At 35.5% G+C, this 25,679-nt stretch overlaps 1 protein-coding gene across 1 annotated transcript in view; it reads right to left on the reverse strand.

The window, feature by feature from the left end:
* Positions 1-25,679, reverse strand: part of BABAM2 (BRISC and BRCA1 A complex member 2) — a 161,270-nt gene that overhangs the window by 73,275 nt on the left and 62,316 nt on the right. Inside the window, exon 7 of the mRNA XM_036380934.1 lies at positions 199-308. Coding sequence (XP_036236827.1) covers positions 199-308 — 110 coding nt within the window. The remainder of the gene's footprint in view (positions 1-198; positions 309-25,679) is intronic.

Genomic DNA, 25,679 nt, shown 5'->3' on the forward strand with positions numbered 1-25,679 from the left:
CATTTCTCCACCACACACACACACTCAAAGCAACCACTATAACTTTAAGCAATTTAAAGCAATAGTATGTTATCACCTAGTATGTTATCACACATACCAGGAGAAGATTGAAAAGTGCTGAGATGAAGTAGAATAAACATTCTAGAAAAAACCCTGAGATGAAGTAGAATAAACATTCTAGAAAAAACCCTCACTTACTGTTCAATACGTGGGGAGAGGTACAGCTTAGGAAAAACCTGAGTGGCTTCTGTGTCCTCAAAACTAACGGAGAGGAGTGCAACATCTTCTCCAGGGTCTTCATTCACATCCTGTACGCAGAAAAGCAATATAAAATGGTAAATAACCAACCAAATTATTTAAAAGCTTACAGATAAGAACTAGTAAGTCAAACATGAATTTATTTAGGAGATGCTTAAGTGAGGCATCTAAACTGTAACCATTGCAAAACAAGATGCAAATTTATTCTTTCTTACTATATTGGCACTTTAAATAAATATTTTGATCTGCTTAATTTCCTTTAATGTAACAGAACAAAATTACTGAGTTATGAAGTATACAGTACTACAATTCTTCAATTCAGTGAACTATAAATTTCAGCAAAGATACAGATTTCATTTTGAGGAATTCCTGGCGTGACATCAGACCCAAATGCCAAAGGATTTTTTTTAAATGTTGTAATATCACTGAGTTATGACCGCAAACTCTGTGTTTGTTATTTTTCAAAGTAGTCCATGATTCAAACTTTCTAGTGTATTGTATTCAACTCCTGTTGTTGATGGAAAACATTTTTGTAATTAGAAATTTATATCTAGAAGTCACCGCCCCCCAGTTTCCTGCAAATTAAACCTATGCATTACTTTCAGCAAAGACTGCAGACTCCAGGAAAGGAATGTAGGAAAAAAAAAAGCATGCTAAATACAACTTAATGCATTCACAGTTGAGGCTTTAATCAGAACAATCAGTTACAGCTTTGGGATCATCTAGAACAAATTGTTTTTGGTTAGGACCTGATGTCCCTCCAATTCATAAATCACATGCAGTACCAACAAGTGTATTTGTGCCATGCACAACTTCATTTAAGCTCTTGACCTCTAGTTAGAAAGTAATCAGTTAGCAGCATAGTCACCTTCACTGACAGCAAATAATATGGTGCCACTTTCTGCTCACAAATAATTCCAACATGTTTGTTCATATGTACATAGCAACTTGCCAAGATGCCTTTGTTCTTATCTGTTTTGGAAAAATAGGAGAGGAAATAAGATATGTACTCAAAGCATGATCAACATGGTGCAGAGTGCCCTGGTATGCTCTGTCCTACAGGCAGCTGTGAGGAAGGAACAGGCAAACCACTTAAATATTTTTAGGAGGCCCTGTCCTGTGTGGGGAGAACAAAAAATTAAGTGACTGCTGCGTGGTTTCAGGAAAGCAATCTCGTGCCATTTGAAGCTCTGGCAGGACCGGAGCTGTTAAAGTCCAGAGAGACGAGCTGTGTACCAGCTATTATATGCAGAACACTACATGCCAAGAAACTTAGTGATAAGCTGCAGGGAAGAATGGGTCTTAAAAAAGCCTAATTGTCTTAGATGAAAAATGAGACAGAGCTGACAGTGTTTTCTTAAATTCTGCCTTGTGTGCAGCTCACTTGTGACAGATGAAAGAAAACTATGCTAACTGTAGAACTGCCTGTAAAATGGTCATGAGCACACTGTGGCTGGAAATCAGAGCATGGTTTTAACCCTAAGTCGCAGGACCACACTCCATATGAGTGGTGAGCACAAACAATAGCTGTTGTCCTGCTGTGATCAGTTCATGGATGGTGTTATGGGATGTGACTGCCTGTAACAGCAATGGATAGGATCTCGTGACCCAAAATGTTCCTTTAAGTGTTACGTTTTTAAGTGGTACTATCATCTGGACTAGAGAAAGTAGAACAGATTACAAAACCTTTGTCAACAAGACAACTAACAAAATATACCTAAGAGTACAAGATACCCTGACCTTTTCCCCAGTATTTCATGTATTTCCATCATTAAGGAAAAAAAATTAAATAAGGAACAGCTTTCAGTCCTGAAGCTGACTATAGCATTAACTGGCTTTTTCCCATTAATTTGCTAATTGTCAATCAAACGAAAAGAACTATTAAGAGAGATTGAACAGCAACCCTTTTAAAGCTAATATCAATTAAAAAGATTTTATTCTAATGGGCATTCTTCAAGAGATGACAGGTACATAAAATGGTTAGGTTGATGAGGAGCTCAATGTAACCCTGTGACGTGCACTTGCAGCTCAGAAAGCCAACTGGATCCTGGGCTGGATCTCAGGCAGCGCTGCCAGCGAGACAAGGGAGAGGATTCTGCCCCCCTACTCAGTTCTGCTGAGACCCCACCTGTAGTGCTGCATCCAGCTCTGCCATGGACAGTAAATCCCCTCTTTAGTCTGGCATTTATTATTAGTGCTAAAGGTAGATGTGCACACACAGCCTGACACCACGTGTAAGAACAGTTTCTGGAATACTATCAGGTGCTTACTGATTGAACAAAGTCAAAACAAGGAACAGAAAAACCCAACTCCAAAACAGATTGGATGAATGCCACTACATCATCCATTAACACATACAGTAATATTATATTCTATTTTCTTTGCTCACTAGTGAACTTCATATGAAGACTCATGCCAGGGGGCAAAAAAGCCCACACAACCACATAAATCATCTCTGTATCTTTTCATGTTAAGTTGCAGTAAAATGAAATGTGAAGTAAGAGCAATAAATTGAGACATGATATTTTTCCATTTACAAAAATACACACAACAAACATGACTGCAACTCCTGCTGCCAGCAGAGTACTGTTATGTTCATACAGCAACTGTCCAATGCAAATCCATGTAAAGAAACTGGCATTCTTCTATAACTACTACTTTTCAAATGGATGCATATTTTCAGCTCTGAGAAACGAAAATTGTTACTTAAAAAAGACCTCAAAACAGCATTCCTGTAGGTTTTAAAAGACACAGAGCAATAACACCATGAAGCTGCTCAACCTTATTGTTCAGGTGGCCACAGATTTACAATGAACCCCCTTCTACCTGACACCATACCATTTATTCCTTTCAGCCTCTGTTACTTTTATTTATGGAAGAAGCTGCTTGCTAGAACTGCATTTGACACTGGTGTATCTATTAGAGCTGCCGTTTATAAAACCAAACCAAAACCACATGTCTGACAGATAAACTGTGGAAAACTTGGCAGCTAATAAACTTTTTTGATGTTGTCTGTGCCAGTTAGAGACAACTTAACCTTTTCAGTGATCTCTGTCCTAGTCATCTATAGAAACCTCTAAGTGATCAGGTAAGAAGATGGAGCCTTCCAATACCAGGCCATGCCACGTGCCCAGAACAGGGGCTGAGGTCTTTTCATTACACCACAGTGTCCAAAGGCAAATGCTGTTTTAATGCTTCTTATCAAACCCTGAGCAGACAGCATTTTTCCTTTTCCTACTTCTGCACATGTATTTATATCAAAGAACAGACCAGATCTGAATAGAGCAGCAAAGTAAGAGTCACCTCTATTCTTGTTTTTCAGCTGGCTTCAAAAGATAGAGTGACATCCAACTGCTTTGGCAATATTATACCCTTTTAGGAAAAAAAAAAAAGAAAAAAAAAGAGGCTGCTGAACTGAAGTCACATCTCATGTTTTAATATTTAAGCATCCATACTTTTTCTTCTTATAATTTGTATATAACTTACAACACAATAGATGCTTTTATTAAACAAATTAATTTCATATTTAAGAAAAATTGACTTTGTAAGAATGCAGAATGGCAATTTTCTATAAATATTAGATTTCAAGATTAGAATTGCCATAATAAAAGTGCCATTTTATACTCACAGAAGTTTTTCTACACAAGACTCTACAGAAGGCATTATTAAAATGAACTTCTAACTGAACAGAGAACTCATCCTGGGCCACAGGAATTTTGAGGTTTAAAAACGGAATGTAAAAATGGTTGAGATCATTAGTTAAACATGTGATAATGCACACCTATTAATTTTTCCACAACAGTCTCATGCCTGATAGTTAAAAAAACAAGCCTCTAGAACATTGCAGTGTAAAAGATCCAACACAGATTTTCATGGTGCCTTTTTGCCACCTTGCTACTATGTCTTTTTTCAAAAAAATATTTCTCTCATTTCTGAAAATGTCCATTCAAATCAAACACTAAAAAAATGAATATACCCCTTAAAACTGAAAATAGTTTTCTTTCTCAAGAACTGCAAGGGGTTTCCTATGTTTACAGAATACTTTGCACAATGGAACCTCATCCTTGTCAAAACCTCCAAAGCAACATGGTGAGAAAAGAATGACAACAAAAAAATCTAGACATTTTCAACCCATACACTTTTTTTTTTCTATTACAGAAACCTAGCAACAATATACAATTTACAAAAATAAATACAACTTTTCATAAACAGAAAACTCATGGTATTTGATTTTAATTCACTGTTTTTCTACTTAGCCAGTGCAGAGGAAAAGTTCCTTAAGTATGCATTTTTAAAAGTAAGCATTTTCTCAAGAAGAAGAGACCATGTGAAAGTATAAATGAAGGACAGAAGAGATGAAAATGGAAGTCTGAAGGCAGCTAGAAATTTTTCTCCCATATACCTTATGAAAGGACTTTGAGTATCACAAAACTCCAAAGAAAAACTTAAAATTCTATTTCCAATTGCATCAGCACTGTGTTAACAGCCATTTGTTGGTTTTAATTTCTATTAATCTCAATTTACATTCAAATGCATGTTTCAATGTTTACAGCTGCTGGCTTTCCAAGATCCTTAATCTTTTTACAAAGTTAGTAGGAGTTGTTTATGAAAATTACCATCAAAACCACTTTAAATACACTATCCAAATGGCATTGTTTTCTCATATCCTACCTACTGTAATTGAAAACTGGGAATTTACTGGAACTGACAATTTATTATGAGTCAGATGGTTGATAGCCAGGCCAACCAAAACATCTGCTCTGCACAGTCACAACTGCTATAACCCATTTCCTCTTGTGCCTGGAGTCCTACCAAGTTGTACATTAGGGTTCCTTTTCCTTAAAGATGCAGAGTATGGAAAATCAGTTATTACCTTTTCTTCACCATCAAAAAAAAAAATTGCCTTGCAGCCTCTGATTAAAGTATACTTTTGAGAGGAGGTAGTTCTGTATTTGGCACACACGTGCAATTCCCTGTCCCAAACAGTAATGCTTAAAGTGGTAAGTGACTTCAGTCTTGTCCTGGGCAGTAGCAGGACCTGTCTTTCCATGAAGAGCTCAGGATGGAGGGGGCATGAAACTGGGAGGAGAGCATGAAATAGAGTGATGCACAGATCAAAGATGTGGCATTGACAGCCTGGTTTAGGGTGATTAACTCTAACAAAAATGAGAAGAAAACAAGCTTTGAATTTGGTAGGAAGTATGGGAAAGTATGTGCAGGAAGAGTATCGGCATTCTTTGAGGAGGACAAGCAGCTTCTGACCCTGGGGACAGCAGGAAATAAGGGAGCTGAACTTCTGGTAAGGCTGTTAAGTGTGTACTATGTATATACACAGCAAGTGGTGTGGGGATACAAGTGAGGGAAGAAAGAGAACATAAACTGTTAAATCTATTGGATGTTCCTTTGAGAAATGAGATGCCTCACAGATGATTGATATTGTAGATGCCTCCCAACAATATGGTGAGGACAAATCTGCTTCAGGAGGGAGGTTCCCAGTCCCAGCTGATTGCTCCTACATCTTGCTGGAGCCTTCACAACTCTTCAATAATTGTTTTTGTGGTATGACTAATTGAAGGAATGGAAACTCAAACAAATGGGGAAGGGATTGCTTAAAAGAAACAAAGGATAAACTTACATGATGTGGTGGAGGTTGCTGGGGAAAGTGCAATAGAAAGGCAGAATACAGATGAGAACTGAATGGAGTGAGGAGACCTTGATCTTTGCATCTGCAGCCAGCTTACACTAAGTGGGTCTTTCAGCAGACACCTACTTGCCTGTGGTACCTCTCAGCCCTACCAAGTCAGTCAGCTTCACTGAAGCTGACTGAGAAATTTATATTTCAGGGTCCTTTCTGAAAAAAAGAAAGGTCTTCAGAAGAGAAATGCATGAGAGTAACATGCATTCAGAAATTTAATTTCTTAGGGTCAAATTTAATTCATGAAATTCTGCATGATACATACCTGTACCTGTACTTCTCTGATCAGAGAAGAATTTGGTTTTGAAGCTGAAATGTGAATTACACCAGAGAATACACAACACTGTTTGATTCCTTAGTACTAACAGGCCTCTTGCTTCACAAGAGTTAGCAATTTTAGCTTTTTCCCACCAAATGGCAGTGTGCAATAAAATGAAAATAAAGCACAAACAACTTGTATCCTCATTGTGTAGTGGTTTCACTTAGCTTTGATACGAGCAGCTACAAGTTCTCCCAATCTTTTTCTTTAGTGTTTTTTTGGTAGGTGGTTTTTTGTTTTTTTTTTCTTGTTTTACTAGGTTGGGGTTTTTCTGTTTGTTTTTTAAATAATAAAACACACTAGGCGAAAGCAGACTAAGGAATGTGGAGTGGCAAATGAGACGGAGAAATCTGCTTCACTCTAGGGAGATATTTAATCACTCCAGGAAATTCTTTCTCCTGTCTTCCAGGAAACCCACCAGGTCTGATCAAGGAGTGTTGATTCTTTAAATAGGAACTTCAATGAAAACAAAGGCAGTTACCTTGAGTGCACTGCTCATCAAAGCTTTCCATACACAGTCCCTCTCCCAAGGTAACACAGCAGCAAAGACTCTGGGCAAAGCACGGTTGAGCTCAGTGCTGTTCCCATTTTAAAAATTACATGGAAATTGTAGGCCGGGAACAACTTGGTAAAATCTGAAAAGCAAGCTTCTAGGACAACATACTGGGTTTTCTTCATTAAACAAAATAAATCAAATATCTACTGAGCATTAAAACTATCAGCAAGACCTCCAAGCATACCACTGGGCATCAATAGCTGAACACAAAAACAACGGATGTTACACAAACACTGTGACATCCCAGGGGTTCTTTTCATTGTCATTGTTCAGGGTCTTCTTGTTCAACATTGACACATTAATCTGTTTTGTCTATACTCCTTTCTTTTGTTATGGTCGTGGTAATTTACTGCTACTTTCACAATATGATTGACTGTTAAGATTTAGGTAAAGAATGCTGTTAAGAAAAGCATAAGAAACTACAAATGGTTAGGAGGAAGGAAAGAGTAACATTCCTGTCCATGAAGTACATGCTAGATTCAAAGCCTTTAAGATTAAGGAAATCTCAGACAATAAAAATTAATTTATTTTGACAGCAGAAAAAGTTGTGGTGACACAGCACAACAATACTGTTTGCTTAGGTCTGAAAAACAATCTCAGAAAACAAGGCAGATTTCTTCAATGGTCAAAAACATGTTTTGGCAAGTTTGAGACACAAATATGAAATACATAATCCAGGCGTGGCACAGGATAAAAATAATATGAGCCACAGTATAAAATTAATATTTTTAATTCATGTCAAGCAATCTAAAATGTTTTCATTCATTTTCACATACAAGAGATACAAAACATATTTGCAAACAAGGATCATTCTATCATATTGACTGAATCTAAATCTTCACTTGTTAAGTATGTTTTGATGACACTACAGCAGAGAACATTTAATATTTTTAGAAGAGACTGATATGAAAGATGCTGATGATCTTAAATTTCAATTCATTCAATGACACTTCAGTATATGTGCTCTACCTACTCCAATATCAGGTACCATACTCAGGTTAAAATAAAATTTAAAACCAGCATTTACAGAATTTGGAATACATCTGGTAATATTTTTTTTTATAAAAGAAACACAAAAAAGAAACAAATATTAGAAATTGAGATTGCTGGGTAGTAATCTCACACCTGGCTTTTTCAAACATTCATAAAAAAGCAGCTTTCCTTCCTAGAAAATTTAGGATATCAGTTTATCAAACACTGTACAGGAGTGCTGCTTAATTTTTGTTTCATTTCCTTCTAACCTAACTTCTAAGCAAACCAAATAAATCACTAAGTTATTATAAAACACTACTGTTTTGCCATTAATTAAATTACCCTAAGAGACACCCCCAGCCCCATTACTCTGATGAAGTTTAGCAGGCAAGGAAGAGATTCCAATACCATCATCCTAGAACCTCAAGAAAAGCACCTTGAGGTTGACAGGAGCACCTGCCTCTGCCATCACCAGCTGATAATGAGGTGAACAAAGTGTTCAGGGACTGCAAAGCTTAGTTTTTAACTATTCTGAAACAGCAAGCAGTAGTTGCACACACTCAAACCAAGCAAATGCTGCCATGTCTTGACAAACAACTCCTTCCTCAACCTGTAGTTATAACACTTTTTTTCAATGTAAATCCTGTTTTCAACTTGTTTTCCTGATAAAGATTTCAGGATACATAAAAACTCGAATTCAAATCCTTCATTAGGATTTCACCAAGATTCAAAACTCTCCAGCCATCTCTTCTCTTAACTGGACTGCAACTTATTTAGAAAGCAATATTTGCATTCCTTTCCCCCATTTTACTGATTCCTCATCTCTTTAAAAATAGCAATGTCACTGCAGAGGCCAAAGAACAGTCATCTTGTGTCCAGTGGAAAACAAAGTCTCCTAATAAATACCCAAGTACTTAAATACACGACAAAGAAATCATTAATTGTGATCTAAATAAAATAATTTTCTTGCTAAGCCAACCTTCTAATTGCAAGTATGGCTGTTCTATACATGTATATTTATATGTGTAGATTGACAAAACAAACAAAACATTAGTATATAGGGCTCATGGATGAAAGATTCAGAGGTAACAATTATATTTGGGAAGAACACAATATATTTGTGCAAGCAAGGATTCTAGGTAGAGAGCTGACTCTTAGAACTACAGCTGGACACTAACAAGAGTATTGTTTTAAAGATAATGAAATAGCTCATTGATACAATTAATAGATCTCACCAACAAAAAAGAGAGCAAAAGTTAAAATACTGTGAAAGAGACATCAAGCATAAGTATTTCTGTAACTGTGTTGTGGTTGCAAGTCAGCAGAAACATTTATTTTTTTAAATCAATCCAACTTTTTATTAAAAGCTTTTTCCCCTGCTCTCCACATATTCCTGCTTCAGTGAATAGCTCTGCAAAATCAGAAATACTATAGATTACATGGGTCACAACAAGAACACCAGAGTAAAGCCATATCCTGAGCCATGTCTTCAGTGAACCAGGAAGTACCAACATGATTTCACAGATGAAAAAGTGAATTATCAAAGTGTAAGGTAAAAACAAGCAAAGTTAAACTTGTTCAGTGGTCTTTCACCACTGCAGCTTAGCACTGTTGACCTGATTTAAAAATATAAAACATTTTATTTTAAAAGAAAGTGTCAAAACTACTAACTGCTATGAGTTGTTTTGTCAATTGCTGTTTCCTGAAAATAATAGGAATGTTACTTATTAAAGTTCACAGGACCTTTGATTCACAAACTGCTGTTCTGCATTCCCATCTCAAGGATATATTTGTATTTCTTTTCCAGAGAATTTTATTATCCCCTCGTTTCACAAGCTGTTATTATGCATTCCCATTTCAAGGGTATAATATTTGTATTTCTTTTCCAAAGAATTCTATTTTCCCCTTGTCTCATTATTCCATTTATATCAAATGGATCTTAAAAATAGGAGCATGTGTCTGTGTGGGGCATTCTCTGCTTTGGACAAAGAACATGGAAGTCAGAGCATCCTGCCCCCTTGAGCCCTATTTACAAACATTCAGCTTTCCAACAAACAACATACTTGGTCTGCACACAAGTGTAAATGTATACAGATGTCACAAAGAGTAGTAACTCTAATAAAAATAAAATCCTTGCAGCAAGAAGAGAAACACAGCTTTTCTCTTGTATTTCTGTGAAGGTGGATCCTGATACAGGTGAGAAGCAGGACACTGTAATGAGGGTAAAAGCTGTATTTGAAAAAAAATGAATGTGACATTGGTATTTCAGAGTTCACATCTGTATTGCTATGTAAATCAGGCACATAACGTGAGAAAAATTCACAGGGGTAGACTCCTTCCATATATAATAAAAAAGTAACACTTAGTAACATGCTGTGTCAAGAGAGGTCTTTGGAACTTTTAGTGTGAGACAGTAACTCCTGTACTTGGGCACACATCTGAGGTGAAGGCTGAATCATCAGGTATTGTTTACCTTGCCCAAGACAGAGCCTGAAACACGGGGTGTCCAGCTCAAATGTGGTCCCACTGAATTAAAGAGGTAGTTGCTAGAACAATATATCATGTATTCCTAGATGGAAGACTGACTCCATCCTGACATTTCCTGATTACTGACTCAGAAAAGATCACCACATCTTTTGTCTGTTCCATCAGTGCATCCATCACCAAGTTAGGATGAAGAATTTGGAGAAGTATAGTTAAACTCTTTTATGGTGTCTGGAGTTGTATTTCAACAAAAAATATTAAGAGTTCAAAGGCTACTCATATTGATACCACCCTTGAATTTTTGAAGTCTTTCCTGACACTTTATCTCATATCACCTGTTCCAAAGTTCAGAGGATAATTTTCTGTAAATGCAACTTTTAATGCTGTCATAAGGCTCAAAGTCACCTTCATAAGCTCAACTGTTGCAGCACAGCATCCCAGTATGCACAAATTAACAGAGAGGAATATCCTCTGTGCTAGGTCTGATATACAGCTTTCTGACCATAAAATTGAGTAGTACATTTTTTGTCAGGGAGGGAGATCTGATTACATACAAGCAAAAGTTGGATCACAACAAGAAAGTTCCAATTAGAATCTTCTTACCCTCTCATGCAGGAGAGAGCATTTGATTGCTTTTCTTCCAAATTTTCTTTTTCTTCGAAGCAGTAAATTAAATACTACATTATTTTCAGAAGTTTTCTGAAATAATGCAAATTTGATGTTCAAGCTTCACAACTGATGGGATTTCCTGGATGATTACTGATTTGGCTCCACCTTGCAGTTATGAACAGTTAAGAGTTCATGGGGACACACAGACAATGGTAACTCCTCTACTTCCCCCTCCTTCATGAACCTCAGCTTTCCCACAGGGAACAATTTCAAAATACAGTCCTTTAGTTGTTTTGCATGTACACCTATAGTGGGGCTCACTATGATACTTTTTTGCAGACAATATTAAGCATTTTTTGAAAAGCCTTAGGAAAAGTGCAGAATTGGATGTTCTTCTAAAATAGCATGTGAAAATCAAAGTAAGTGTCAGCTAAAAACCAGAGAAGCCAATACTTAAGATGCCACTGTAAAAAAGAACAGATTAAACATAAGATGTAAATAGTAATATTTAAATTCCCATCTAGATTATCAAACTGTAAGTCTGAAACCATTGAGGCTTTTCTATTAAGAAGCCACTTAGAAAACAGTTGTGTCTTATCAGTGACAAAATTGCAGTCAACAGCATTTTAAGGATCAAGGGAGAAGGAAGATTCAAGTCACAGGCATTCTGGAAACTCTCTGAAATTGCGAAATTCAGCTCAATTTTTCTAATTAATCTTTCCACTCTCAGCAACCTGATTTTTGCACGTCTGTGTAAAATTCTACCATCTTGATATCTCACGTGCAAGATTCCTTGGTTTTTTTCATTATGTCATTTATCTAGAAATGAAGAGTTTCATCTTTTATTTCTAGGGTTCAGACAATGCTAGAAGCTTATCCCTTCTTGTTATTTTCTGAATATTAAGAACAGATGAAATGTTGGCCCACCATTTCCACTTTGTATGCAGCACCTTTCAACAGGCACAGAAGAAAACCAGCTACATAGACATTCTGCTCCAACCCTCACAACTACCCAATACATCAATTTTCACATCCTTGGGAAGAGGAAAATATACTGTGGAACACAGGAAAATACTTGAAGCTGGATATTACCTCTAGCTTCAAATAAACATATTGAGAAACACTGCTTTAACTATAAATATAGTTTAGATTTTAGCCATCAGAGAAAAATCTACAAGTCTGCTCTAATTAAGACTGAATACATTAAACAAAACCACTAACTGGTTGCAGCATGTTCATTTTAAGGTCTACAAGTCAGAGTCTTCTGTTAGAGTCATAACTGAAATAGCATACAGTCAAACAACATCATATAGGGAATCTAGCTCAAGATACAGACATCTGCACAGAGTCAGTTCTAATGTAAGGTCTTGTAAATTTAGGGAACATCAAGACTTAGAATTGTGAGTGTAGTAGTAGAAATACATGTATTTCAATGAACAAAAATAATTAGGAGCTATCCATGGAGCATGTAAATTTTTTTTGTCCTCAGAATAAAAAGAATTGCTAGTCATCAATACTGAAATTCAACACCACCTCAGTTTTATAGCTATGCAAAGAATGGACCTTCTTTTATATTAACTTCCCACTCCTGCAGCCTAAGTAGCCATGGGATGAATCTAAAAATTCTGCTAGTGAAGCTATAGCCATATGTTTCTGTTGTGTGCAGTTCATTAGCAATATAACAACTCATGTTTAAGTGAAAATTTTAATAGACTTGATTTCTTCAAATAAATCAATTGCATTTTCATTTTTATTTGTAAAAGCAAGGACAAAAAAATTCATTATTTACTTCAAAAACTGTTCTCAACTTATGGTTACATTCAATACTTACCTATGCTTTAAACACAATAAATGTCACTGTAATCCTAGCATCACTGAAAACAGTAAATCCAGGAAAGCAAATGAGCCTGTCCAGAAATACAACCTCAACTCACACCAGTTTCATTCTACAATCTAAATAAAGCTTCACAGAGCTACACTGGGAATAGACCCTCATTTTTAGTTCTGCTGGGTACTTCTTTCAAATGTATATCTGTTTGCTACAATAAACTTTATAGCATTTTCCTTCTACTGGTTTCAAACAATTCAAGAAATAAAACTGACTGCAACCCATGGTAGTGTCCTACAGCTGAGTATGTTCCAAGACAGCATTTTGAGAGAAGATATAACAATTTATTTATGTTCACATTCCTTTGCACAATGCTATCATTGCAATGCTAAAACTCTTGAGACATAGCCATGGCACACACAGGCGCACCTACCCATATGTATGAATACAGGTTCTTTTCATAGAAGTTATGCTCTAGTTACCAGATGGGCACTGCAGTAATTAGCTCAAATGAAATAGAAGTGCAGATCATTCCATTCTCTCACTCTTTTGCCTGCTTCATTTGGGATTCACACTATAGTCTTGTCAAGTTCTGACCTTTCAGCCCAGACAGTTACTCAAGTCATGAACACAAACTTCCCCTTAACCATGAAGCTCAAGACTTCTCCCTCTCCATGCAGCATTGATAACTGTTTGGTCTGCAACAAAAGCTACTCCTTTCATTTATACTTGGCCCCACAGCAATCTCCAGAAAGCTCTGTCTAGACCATGCCTTCATTTCTTTTGATTGGTCCCCAGACTCCTTGAGTAGTATTAAACAGTAATTGTTAATATTCTTTGGAAATAACTGTTGCTCTGGCTCCACACAGGCTTTTTAGCCCCTAGAGTCCTGTGACAATCAAGATGAAAACTTCCACAGCCTTCACAGATTTCCAGTAGGTCTGCTTCTGAAAGTGCTTTGCATCTGGGCTTTAGCACTCTCCCAATGTTATCAATGGCAATATTTATACATACATGAAAAGAAACTTTCAATGTTTTCCTTCTCCTCCCTAAAAATTATGCCATTCCCTTTTGTCTTCCTCCATATTCAATTCCTCAATATCCTTTACTAACTTCTTAAGTCTTTAGAAAGGCTTCTTAAAAGTTTTTGTTTGGTTTGGGTGCTGCTTTTTAAAACACATTTCTTTATTTTATTTCCATAGCATATGGAAATAGACGCTTCAACTGCTTGAGCTCCTTCAGCCTGAAATACAAACTGGCTACTTCAACACATCTGTCTTGGTTTTCCCTCAGAACAACTGCACTTAACACTAGTTTGTCTTAAGGCTCTCTGTGTCCAAACAGATGTGCTTATGACAAGTGGCTATTTGTTTGCATTTAATAAATATAGAAAATATATCCTTTTCCACTAGCATTAGTAAACACCTACAGATTTCTATCTCTTTTCTTCCCCCAAAACTTTTATTTTCTTCATTCTGAGAGGAGCTTAAACCCCACTGCATTAATCAAGCATAGAGTGTTCCCACATTAAGAAATACTCTCTGCAGGTATTTTTGTATCTATGAAATTGAAGATGCTTTACATTAAAACTTTAATCTTCACAAGATTACTATAATTATTAGTTGCACTATAATAACTGGTTTTGTGGCAACCACATGTTTGATGCTCTATTGTTAAAAGAGGAGCAGTCCCTTTCATAAAACTTTACTATCTGGAAGGCAGATGTATAAAGATACCAGGAAAGTCCAGAGACAAAATTAAACAACCCAGGTTTTTTCCTAATGTTTGTTTGCTTTGTATTGTAATTGACTCCTTTTTTATAGTTCTCACAACAAATTACCTTAGAACAAGAAAAGGAACTAACTGAAGGGCATTCTTTGCCGTAGCCAGTTTCACTGTGGAGCACACTGAAACGTGAGGTACAGTTATTCAAAAAATGGGGAGAATAGAACAGACACACTCTGACACTGATGCCACATTTCCTCAGGAAATTGAGCTAAAACTACAGCTAAAGGAACACCTTGGTTTATCTGAAATACGGTAGGGAAACCCTTGACATAAAAATGTATAAAGAATGCCTTCATGGAAATGTGTTCAAAGGATACCAGCAGTTCTTCATTCCTTCTAGAGTTTATCATTTCCAATTGAAAAGTCATTCTTGAAAAGGAGAAGTGGAAATTGCTGTTGTTGTACAGGTAGATAGATGTAAGAGATGACTGTGATGGGTATTTGCAGCAAGTCCATTATATGCTGGACTTAAGGTTCAATAAACTTGGAAAAGCAGAGGCTCAAGATTGATGGTGAAATTACCAAATTACCATTGTTTATACAGCTCCTCAGAAAAAGTCATCCATTCATTTTCTCAGAAAACAGTTTAAGACAAAATGTTGAGTGCCTTGATTAATAGGGGGTGAAAAAACAGAACAGGGGGTAAGTATGAGCTATAAAAGTTCAAAAAAGTTCTATAACAACTCGTGTGAGGAATATAATAGTTTAGATTAAATCTTGATTTAAATTAACTCTGAAAACAGAAAAACTGGATCTCTATTAGGTGAAAGAAAAATGCAGAGGGGGCATAGACACTTCTGACGCTCATCAGCCTATAATGTATTCCTTGAACAAAGCAGATGAGGTCTTATCTTAGACCTCAAAGAAAACTAAGGTAACACTATTGAAAACTTCTCAAAGAAAACTAAGGTAACACTATTGAAAACTTTATTTCCTACCTACTTACACTGGTGAAGAGCCACTCACTACCAGACTGTAGCAAAGGTGCTACACCTTATATAATATCTCAGAGTCAACAACTGTCCCCTTGTCTCAACTCAAATAAAACACTTTGGTGCACTGTTCACTAACATGATTAACATAATTCAAAGTGTTTCTAATCTGAGAAACACTTTGTTTCACTATGTTTACATGAAGAGACCTTTCTCTAAAGCCCCATACTTTTTGACCTTAGAACTTAAATATATACAAACTGCTGGTGGACTATTTGCCAAAAACATAGTAACATGTGTTTCCTTTGAAGATGACAGATACTGAATCAGACTAGATTTTGAAATAGGCAAAATAAGAGGCACTATTCTGCTGAGTCTTCATGGTACAGAAGTTCCTTTCTAGTTATAGTCAGTGATTTTTCCACCAATTTCACATGAAATATGAAGTGATGCCACTCTTCTTCTATCATATTTTCAATGAGAAAATGTATTATCCAGAACAAAGAATGAAACCACAATTCAACTGTCATGACATTGTAGACAAGTCACATAATGCACTGGCTCCTCAAAAATTGTGCAACATTTCAATATATCAGCTATTTTTCACATATTCTGTGATGTTGTGTTCAACCATGTCAGTTAAAAAAAGGCTTATTCTTAGCAGAATATGAACATTCCCAGTGACTTGAGCACTGTTCTTTAATCTAACATAGTGAAATTATTGTTAATGCCAAGTCCAATATGAGATCCTTTTTCTTGGCCGTAAGTCGGCAGGGACCTTAGGTAATGGAATCAAAATTTTGAGCTTTAAACAAGTACTGGCACAAACCTAGCTGCAGTAACCAGAGCAACCTCAAGCAATGTTGTAGTTACCTGGTGTCTGCTCAATAGACTATCATTTTTTGAGCCTCAGGCAGTTGGGGAATATATATCTTTGCATTAATTCCCAGTTAAAGCTAATTTTAATTAAATAAACTTAGGACATTCTGCTCCTCACCACAAATGACGTGCAGTATTATTCTAACAAAGAAGTTTAGTGATATTTGCCAACTTTGAGAAAATCCTCATTAGTGGATATCACAAATAAAGTAAATACTGATCTTCAATTTTACTTGTATTATAAATTATGTCACCGCATGTATTTTGAATTGGTGAAAAACTTGCGTGCTTATATTTTATCAAGGCCTAGCTTTATTCTTTTATTTACACAAGGGAAGTTCAGTATCTTCCACATTTCAGCACCTGAAAAAGTAATGAAATATGGTCTGACAGTACCCAGCTCTGATATTGAGTCACCTTCATTAATTATAAAAGCTCAAAAAGAAAGGTAACAAACTTCTGACACTATTACCAACAGTAAGTTAGGCATGCTAAGACTGATCTGCTTTGGGACCTACAGCATTGTTCTGTCTGAAAGACAGCACTGAGTCTATAATCAGAAAATAAACAGGTCTTAGGTAACATACATCTTCTACAGGCACATAGAAATTCCAAGGACTTTGCAAAGAATACTCCAGGTATGATTAAAATACCTTCTAATGCTGCCTCTCAAAGTCAACACACCTTATTTATTATGCTTTTCACTTGATTAAATAAACAAAACTTATTAATTAAATAAAATCCATATAAGGAGGGTTTTGTTCCCATTGACATATTGGAGGCCTAGCAGGCTCCAGCACAGTTTAGAGCATGCAAAACAAAAAGATGAAAACCACTTTCTTCAGAAGAGCATGAAATACTGTGGCACTAATCAATCAGACTTCTGGAGCTAGGGTTTGAGCTCTGTGTTGAGGAAACTTGGCTAATACAGAGATGACAATGCCAGGTTCTACATTCTTGTCTGAACCAATGCTGAAGCCATCAGCAATCCTGACTTTGGTAACAGCCACCTCAGCACTGGGAATAGCAATGGTTGTGTAATGAACAGTTGTATCCTAATAAAATTTCATACATGAGTTTCTTTATTAAAGTGCCGGATTTTTCATAGGGTAGCCAGGGGAGGCATAAGGCCATTCCTGAACTTAATTTTGGTTTCATCAACCTGACACCACAACAGCTTGAGCTGTCATTTACACCTAAAGATCTGAATGCTCACATGTCAATGTCAGCAGGAAGAGAATGACACCTAAGTCTCACCACTGAAAGCTTACTTCATGCTAAATTAATTTGATGCCATTGCTCACGTGGATAGACTTGAATATAATTTCCACTGTCTTCTACTTCATTTTGACATATTGAACTGACATTAAATAATTTAAATAAAGCAGCACAAAAGCATTTGGAAGGTACTTATCATTCAAAATATCTCTGTCTTGAATTTATACATACATGCACTTTAAGCTAACAGTAGAAATTGAAACTATTACTTAGAAAGGACTAAAACAGTATTTAAAAGATAACCTAGGACTAAAACAAAAAAAATGTTTAAAACAGTAATTAAAAACTATTTCAGCTTGTTTGAAATGAATAAAATTGCTCATTTCCTCTCTACCTCCAACGCTGCTGTATCAAAGGACATTATTTGAAGAATTAAAAACATGTACTGAATGACAGCTCCTTAAATTGCATAAAGTTCAACCATGATAAACAAATACTCAAATGGACAAAGGTTAGCACACAGAATAGCTTGTACTCACCTATTAATAAATACCATATTATATTTAGGTTGACAGCCACAGCTAAATTAGCAGATGAAGTAATCATTGTATTTGAACCTCCATGGCTTAAAAATCACAACTACTGCAATCTATTTTTGGTCTGTAACTATCTTACTCTTAGCAGAAGTTCATGGACCACTTTCCCAATTTAAAAATGTGGAGATTAAGACATCTTATCAGTGATGTTACAGGGCTTAAGTCAGTATTTAAAAACCTTTTGATTCTGACAGCAAAGTCCCCCATCAATGCTGCAGGAAGGAAACTTATTAATTTCAATTCCTTTAACTGCCACCAACTGCCTTGTCAACAAGGAAAAAAATTCAAGTTGCAGAAGCATTTCCAGTATCAGACAACTATCACTGGCAACATAAAATTCTTCTAATAGAAAAGGAATGAAAGAGTAATTCATTTGATGAGCCAAATTTCAGCCTGATGCTTTTACAGGAATACTAAATCTCTAAAACCAGGATTCATAATATTGATGCAGAAATACCGAGACAAACTCAAAACTATTAATGGAGCAAAAGACACCACTTCAAATGCTTTTACCTGTCTGAACCAGTTTTGCTGCTTTGACACACCTACAATTCTTGTATATATTTATCCCTCAGAAACACAGAACAAGCACATAACACAAAGAGGCCTTTATATATAATGCCATATAATTACCCTTTACATTTCAGATGGTTTGAAAATCTGTGTTTATGAATATAGTTCTGTGATCATGATCCTGTTGACTTCAATGAGGGCAGAGTCCACCTCATGGACTAAAAAACACAGTCTGTTTCTTGACTGGCCTGAACTGCACCAATTGAGCCAATTATACCAGCCTTTCTATAAAGGTATCCGAAATATTTGTTTTTAAAAAATTGCACGCAACTCCTTTCATAACAGGAGACATAACACTTCTTGCCTTGATCACTTTCCAGCATCATAAACCTCTACTTTTTTTCTAACACAAACACAGGGAAGTGAAACTACCAGCTAGTCCTTTCCCATAACATGAAATATAATGAAAATTTCTTTGAAAAACAGGGAAGAAAACCCACCAACCATGAGATATACACCTGCTCTTCACTATAGCCAAAACTCTGGTTTCAAGCTAGAAATCAACTCTTTTTTATACCAGTTGGGTATGTAAGTGATTTGCTTCCATATGCAAGTGACTTTTTCTCATTAGTGAATAATCAGTTATTCTGTGTAACTGTACTATTATTTTCAGTATTTGTGTAAGAAAAACTGAGAATCTAGATTTAGCAAAGCCACACCATCCTTCCAAAAAAGTAATATGGCAATTTGCTTTCCATACTGTGTAATTATCTACAAATATATTGCTTGGTAGGCTTTATTGATCAAAATCTGGTTTACATCTCGTACTTGCACCTAGTATCTAACTATAAAAAGTATCTAACTTTCTATACACTGCAGGAAGAATACAATAGAAAGAAGTAAACTCTACTCTCATTGCTCTAGTTCTTTACAGAATAAAAAAAAAGAACCAAGAAAAAAATTAATCTTTGTACTGCTCTGAAAATACAAGCACACATTAAGCCTAAGTTCATTTATTGAAAAGTTGTCTATCTGCTTTTCAGCATGTAAATGCTTCCAAACCACTGAATAGCTGTGCAACCAAAATTTTGTTGTAGAAAGAAATTTAAGACTGCAATAAGTATCAATTTGGAACTTCACGCCACTAATAAATTTTAAATATTTGCCCCTTGTTTTATATATGAAAACCCAGGAAATTATGTGACTTGCTCTCTCAGCATCAAAAGGAATCTCTTTAAGAACCTCAGTAGAAACAAAAAATATAAAAATTGTTCTGTGCACCACCCATGGACACACACAGATGCAAAGAGCACATACTGTCCTCTTTTTCTGCTCAACAGTTGTGGTTACCTAAATGTCAGTTTGATAATTCTGGTATTACTGCTGCACTTGAAAAGGAAATATACTGTTAAAAATGGAATGCAAATTAAAAAATAGCACCTATTCACTTTTGAACTTATTCTGTGATTTCACAATCTTAAAATAAAATTTATCATTTTCCCACCATAGATATCAACTCCCAGTAATTTGTCATCATTCTCAAAAGAAACATAAAACATATTGAAAAACAATAAATAAACATTTTGCAAACAATTATGTTTGAACACAACCAGGTCACAACTGCACTGAAAAACTCTTATCTTCATATGCAAATTCCTGGAACACACACATCATCAAGTTCTTTTACTTTTTCTTCATTTTACAAGCAAGCTTCTAAACAAATGCAATTGATAACAGTCTCTAAGTATGGTGGGAAAAAAGATAAAACAAATCAGGCCTAGTATCCAGAAAAGGATTTACACAAATAGAAGAAAAATAAGTAGTTGTCTAAAAATTAACTTTTTATGTTTCTGATGGTATAAAACTTTGAGTTTTAAATCCAACAGTCATTTAAAGCTAAAACATTTATCAGCAACATTTATCAGACTACTTCCCCTGCCAACAAAATTTTTTTTCCAGACACAGTATTCCAGTATTCCTTCATGTGCTATTTGGAGGGAAATACTTCTCTGCAATAAAAATTCCTTCTGTATTTTTTTTTACTCCCTTCCAGCTTATACCAAACAAGAAAGCATAACAGACATCCTTTTATGGTTAAAAAGATCCTGACCAAGGTTCTTAATGTTCTTGGACAAGCAATGCCCACATTACCACAACACTTTCTTGACTTAACACAGTTTGAAGATGAGGACGATGCTTTACATGCTCCAGGCTGAACAGATTTGTTAGGAAGACATGTCCTGACAGATATGCTTAAGAGAGTAAGGCCATTGATTAATCAAGAAAGGAGCCCATTAAAATAATGGAATTAATATATTTGTAGATGGTTACTTAACAGGACACTGTCAAGGTATTTTTGTCAATTTTTGAACATTCCCTTCTCAATCAGCATTAATACATGCTTGGCTCCATATCTGCCTAGCTTTCAGTGTGTTAGAAGCTGGATTGCAATTAATGGCTGCATTAAAAAAAGAAAAAAAACAAAAAAGGAAACAGCCCTGAACTAATAATTTACATGAAGCAATAAATTGAGCATTTGCAAATACTTTGTTTTCTGTGTAATAGTTTTGCAAAGATCTGAATACCCTTATGCACAGGAGAAACAAATAAATATCTGGAGACAATACCATAAAAGTTTCTAAACAGTGTTTTCAAAAGTTTACATGCAGCAAGCTTCCAAAATATTAATCTTAAAAAGAATCTTTTTCATTGTATTTTTCAAAGAATACAAAATTAGAACACAAAGATAAAGAGATAAGACTTGTTTCCAGTCTTTCTCTGTGATTCAAAAAACACTAATGTTTTGTACAGCTGTAAATATCTTAATTGAAAGTACGTTCTGAAATTGCCTTAATATGGTAATGCAGAGATTATTCATCTTTCTCTACAAATTCAGAGTCTTGCTTTTTCTGTCCAACCCCAAAATAGCTTTTGCATATTCAATGAGCAGTTAATAGTCTTCATACTGAAAACTTACTATCGATTCTTTAAGCTAACATTAAAGGAGAGATTTCCTTCACAGTAACAGTGATGATCGACTTGGTGAAGCATAAAATCAGCTGCACCATAATCTGCCACAAATGTTCCCAAATGGATCATCTGACTAAAGATTTAAACTGTATCATCTCTTAGATGGCCATTCTGAAATGGATTTAAATTACACTGATAGATTATTAAGCTGCAGGAAGGAGTTTACAAATTTAACTGAATGCCTGGTTGGTAAGCAAGTGTAAATATTCTACTTGTGCATTCATCCCACTTGAGCCAAGTTGTTCTAAAACTTTTTAGATGATGAAAGAATTTTGAATATCATCAAGTTTTTCATTCTAGTGTAGACATACTGTAATAATTTTTCTTCCTTTTAATTTAGTTTCAGATTCAGTGCATATGTAACCACTCTTTTCAGATGCCTCCCCACTCTCTTCACTCCTTTCCCTGACCTGTTTTTAGTCTCAAAAGATAATTAAGTTCATAAAAGCTCTTATGAAGAAGAGCAGTCAGGTAGAGGAGAGACACAACTGGTTATTCCACCAAATACTGCCACAGATCAATTCAGTTTGCTATGAAAGGCAGCAAAAGGAGGGCCAAACTGTGAAAACACTTCTCATCTTTTCACTTGATAAATCCTACTAAGGACACACGGGAGAACAATAACAGCATAGTGCAGTGATTCAAGAAGATGAGGGATTAAACCTGCATGAAATGAAACTTCACTATTTCTACTGCTCACAAATGTAGTGATTTTACTTAAAACATCTGTATGTACCAAAAAACTGCTCTAGAAGCGGTGTCCTGCAAAGCACACTCACTTTCTCTCTTGATGAAGAGCACTGCAAAATTAATTAGATTTCTTTTTTCAAATCCCACTTATACAGATCACTACTACAATTTTCCAAGTTTCCTGGGAATGCATCCTTCCAAACCTATGAGACTGCAATTTTTTCAATCTTACATGGATCTCTACTTCTTAATTGGCTTTGAATGACTCAGTTCTTTTCTATTAAATTATCTCTTGGTGCTATATCTTCTTTTATATTTAGTCTTGAAGGACTATATTGACCATTCTTATTCATACACAGTTACCTTCTTGTAACAGTGATAACATTTCTGTATCGGTGGCATATAACTTTCTACACCATTTTTCCAGGAAGGATAAGTTTATTCAGTTATATTCACAAAATCCATAAATAAAGAAGCCAAGGGAAAGTAATTCTGCATACTGCAATGCTGCCTCACATGAGTCAGAGAAATAATATATGCCTCCAAGTTGCTTTAATAGGTATAGGCTCCTAAATGTGATACTATCATTGCCTGAAGGCCTGTAAACGGGCCTGCAGTTTGATCACACATCTTTTCAAGAAGGAACTGGCAACTTGTGGTAAACAACAACAAAAAAGAAACAAAGAGAATATTTTTGCTATTAAGTTGCAGCCATACAGTAAAAATGATGCTGCAAGAACGCAGCCGTAAATGCCAGTCTTGTTTATTACAAATTCAGTTTTACAGCTTCTTATGAAACATTTGCTATTGCATCAAGAGAATCTCTCTGATAATTTCATTCCAACATTTCATTTGTTTTGGGAGAGCTCATAAAGCACTCAGTTCTAAAGCACTGTATTATTAACACCTCAGTCTTCTACTTCTACCAAACAAGTAATACTCACCTATAATTTACACATCTTGAAATAAAGTTTCAACAATTTCTGATTTTATATGAAAAAAACCCCAATACTTGGAAAGGGAGTTTGAGCCGCCAGGTAAAAAAGAATATTAATACAAGAGAAACTGCTCTTCTGTTCAGTAGCTCTAGTGCAGTCAATGTTAATTACACAAAACAAAGCTCAGAAATTACTGCCATTTTAACAGCCTTCTATTGACATTGTCAAAATAAATGACATACATAAAATGAAATGGATACACAAAGAACTACATACTACCTAGAAAGGTAAGTGTTCCATTTGTAAACAAAGATTAAACACAGCCTTAAGAATATAAAATTAAAATTGTATTTTAGTTTAAATATTTCTCATACAGACTGCAAGTCAGACTGCATGAACTTTGGTCTCTGTTCTGCCATTTATTTGCTTTTCAATATTTTTTTTATTAAGTGAAACAGTTGCAGTGCTTTTCTTTCATGCAGAACACAGCTCAATTCTGTGAACTTTAGAAAGAAGGTATCATTGAAGTTCTAAGTATCTTTAGAGATACAGTTATTGTCCAAATGTGAAGAGGTGTCCAAAATCACCTTAAGACACTCAAGAATACTAGAGAATGTTATAGTGGCACAACAGTAAGAACCCATAATAGTGGAAAAATGTCCTAGGAGAAAAATCTCCACCAACTCTGAAGTCGCGCAACTCTTTCTGCTGACAGGTATGGCTTGTTTTTCCTTGAAGAAAAGTGTGTCAAAATGAACCAAACTTAAATGTCTGCTAATTTTAATTGTGATGAGTCATGAAGGTTATAGAAAGAGAGAGGAGAGGAAGAACACTGCACTGGTTAAAGCCTTGGACAAGCCCTCTACTCACAGCTCAGAATTCCACTCTGAATTTGCATATACCTAGATCATGTTTCAAGTCCTGTCTGAAACACAGATGTTTTTTATCATATGTCACAACTCCTGTGAACAATATATTAAATTAGAACTTGCGAGATGATCAGTTACTAATTTCATCTAATCTATGTAGGGAGAAAAAGCAATAATACCTACATGTATGTCAAAATAGGAACGTGGGTATAACTTGACCTATATTTCAAGAGCTTATCTAATCACTTAACAATAGTAAAATGAAAATTAAATAAGATTTATTACTTAGAAAAAGTAATGAGTCTAGGTGAAATGAGATAGAATTAATGATTTTATCTAGGACACACATTATAAATGCTAAACAATGAGAATAATAATTTGGAATGAGCGTGTTTATTCTTTGTTAACCAACACATTGTCCTCAGGGTTTTGCAAATGAATCACTGATTATTTACATACCATCAGTCAGTCATCAGTTTTAGTCAAGACATCAGTCATATTTGTCTAACATTTTTCTACACCAGAAAAGATGTTACAGTAAAACAGAGAATATCTGATAACTCCAAATATATAAACACATTCCAATATATTAAAAACATATATATTTCAGTAGTGTATTACTTAAGACAGCTACAAAAGCGAGTCATTAAAATGACAAAATATGGCAAGAGATAGAACAGCATTATCAGTTTAACTCTATTTCCCTATTTTCCTTCACCAGAAGGACTTCCTATGGTATTATATGGATATACTAAAGTGATATATGTGCATTCCAGACAGTTCATTACGCAACTTAAAACCAACATTTAATTCATGGACATATTTTCGCCCAAATTTTGATGCACTGGCAACCTGCTAAGGCCTAAGGAGTGCACCTAATTGCACCCAATGAGGCCAAACTAATGCTCCTCTCCACTGCCCCTTCTCTCCCATGGATGTGCTGCTTGCAAAGATTACAGGTCCCAGCACATGAAAGACATACAAGTTCTAGCATGAACACCTGAACTGTTAAAACAGCAACAGAGATTCAAGAAGTCTAAGTTTCACTTGCTGTTCTCTCACTGTCTCACTGAGATGCTGCTGGACAAGGCAGATTTTCCATTAGCCTTCTCATCTAAAGTCTCCTTCAAAAACAGAAAATGCCTACATACACCTTCTGTAAACAAGCAACCACCTTCTTAAACAGAAGTTACTATAGAAATTAAAAGCTTTACAGGAACATGGCACATTATTAGCTAGCAGTTGGTAGACAAAATGCTGTGCATTTTTTTTGTATCATGGAAGAAAAACAGCAGAACATCGTATATTTTTTTTGTTTTTACTTTGTTTTATGGTATTATGATTAACGACATTGCCACTATCAATTAGACAAAAATAAAAGTGATGGATCAGTCAACCCTTGTATGTTTACTGCTGAGAGTAACTGATTCAATGTTAAAGCTTTATTTTTTTTATTATTGTCTTAAACCTCTAAACCCATGAAACAAAGTAAAAGTGAGTAGTAT

Source organism: Molothrus ater, chromosome 3 (genome assembly GCF_012460135.2).
Source record: "Molothrus ater isolate BHLD 08-10-18 breed brown headed cowbird chromosome 3, BPBGC_Mater_1.1, whole genome shotgun sequence".
NCBI lineage: Eukaryota > Metazoa > Chordata > Aves > Passeriformes > Icteridae > Molothrus > Molothrus ater.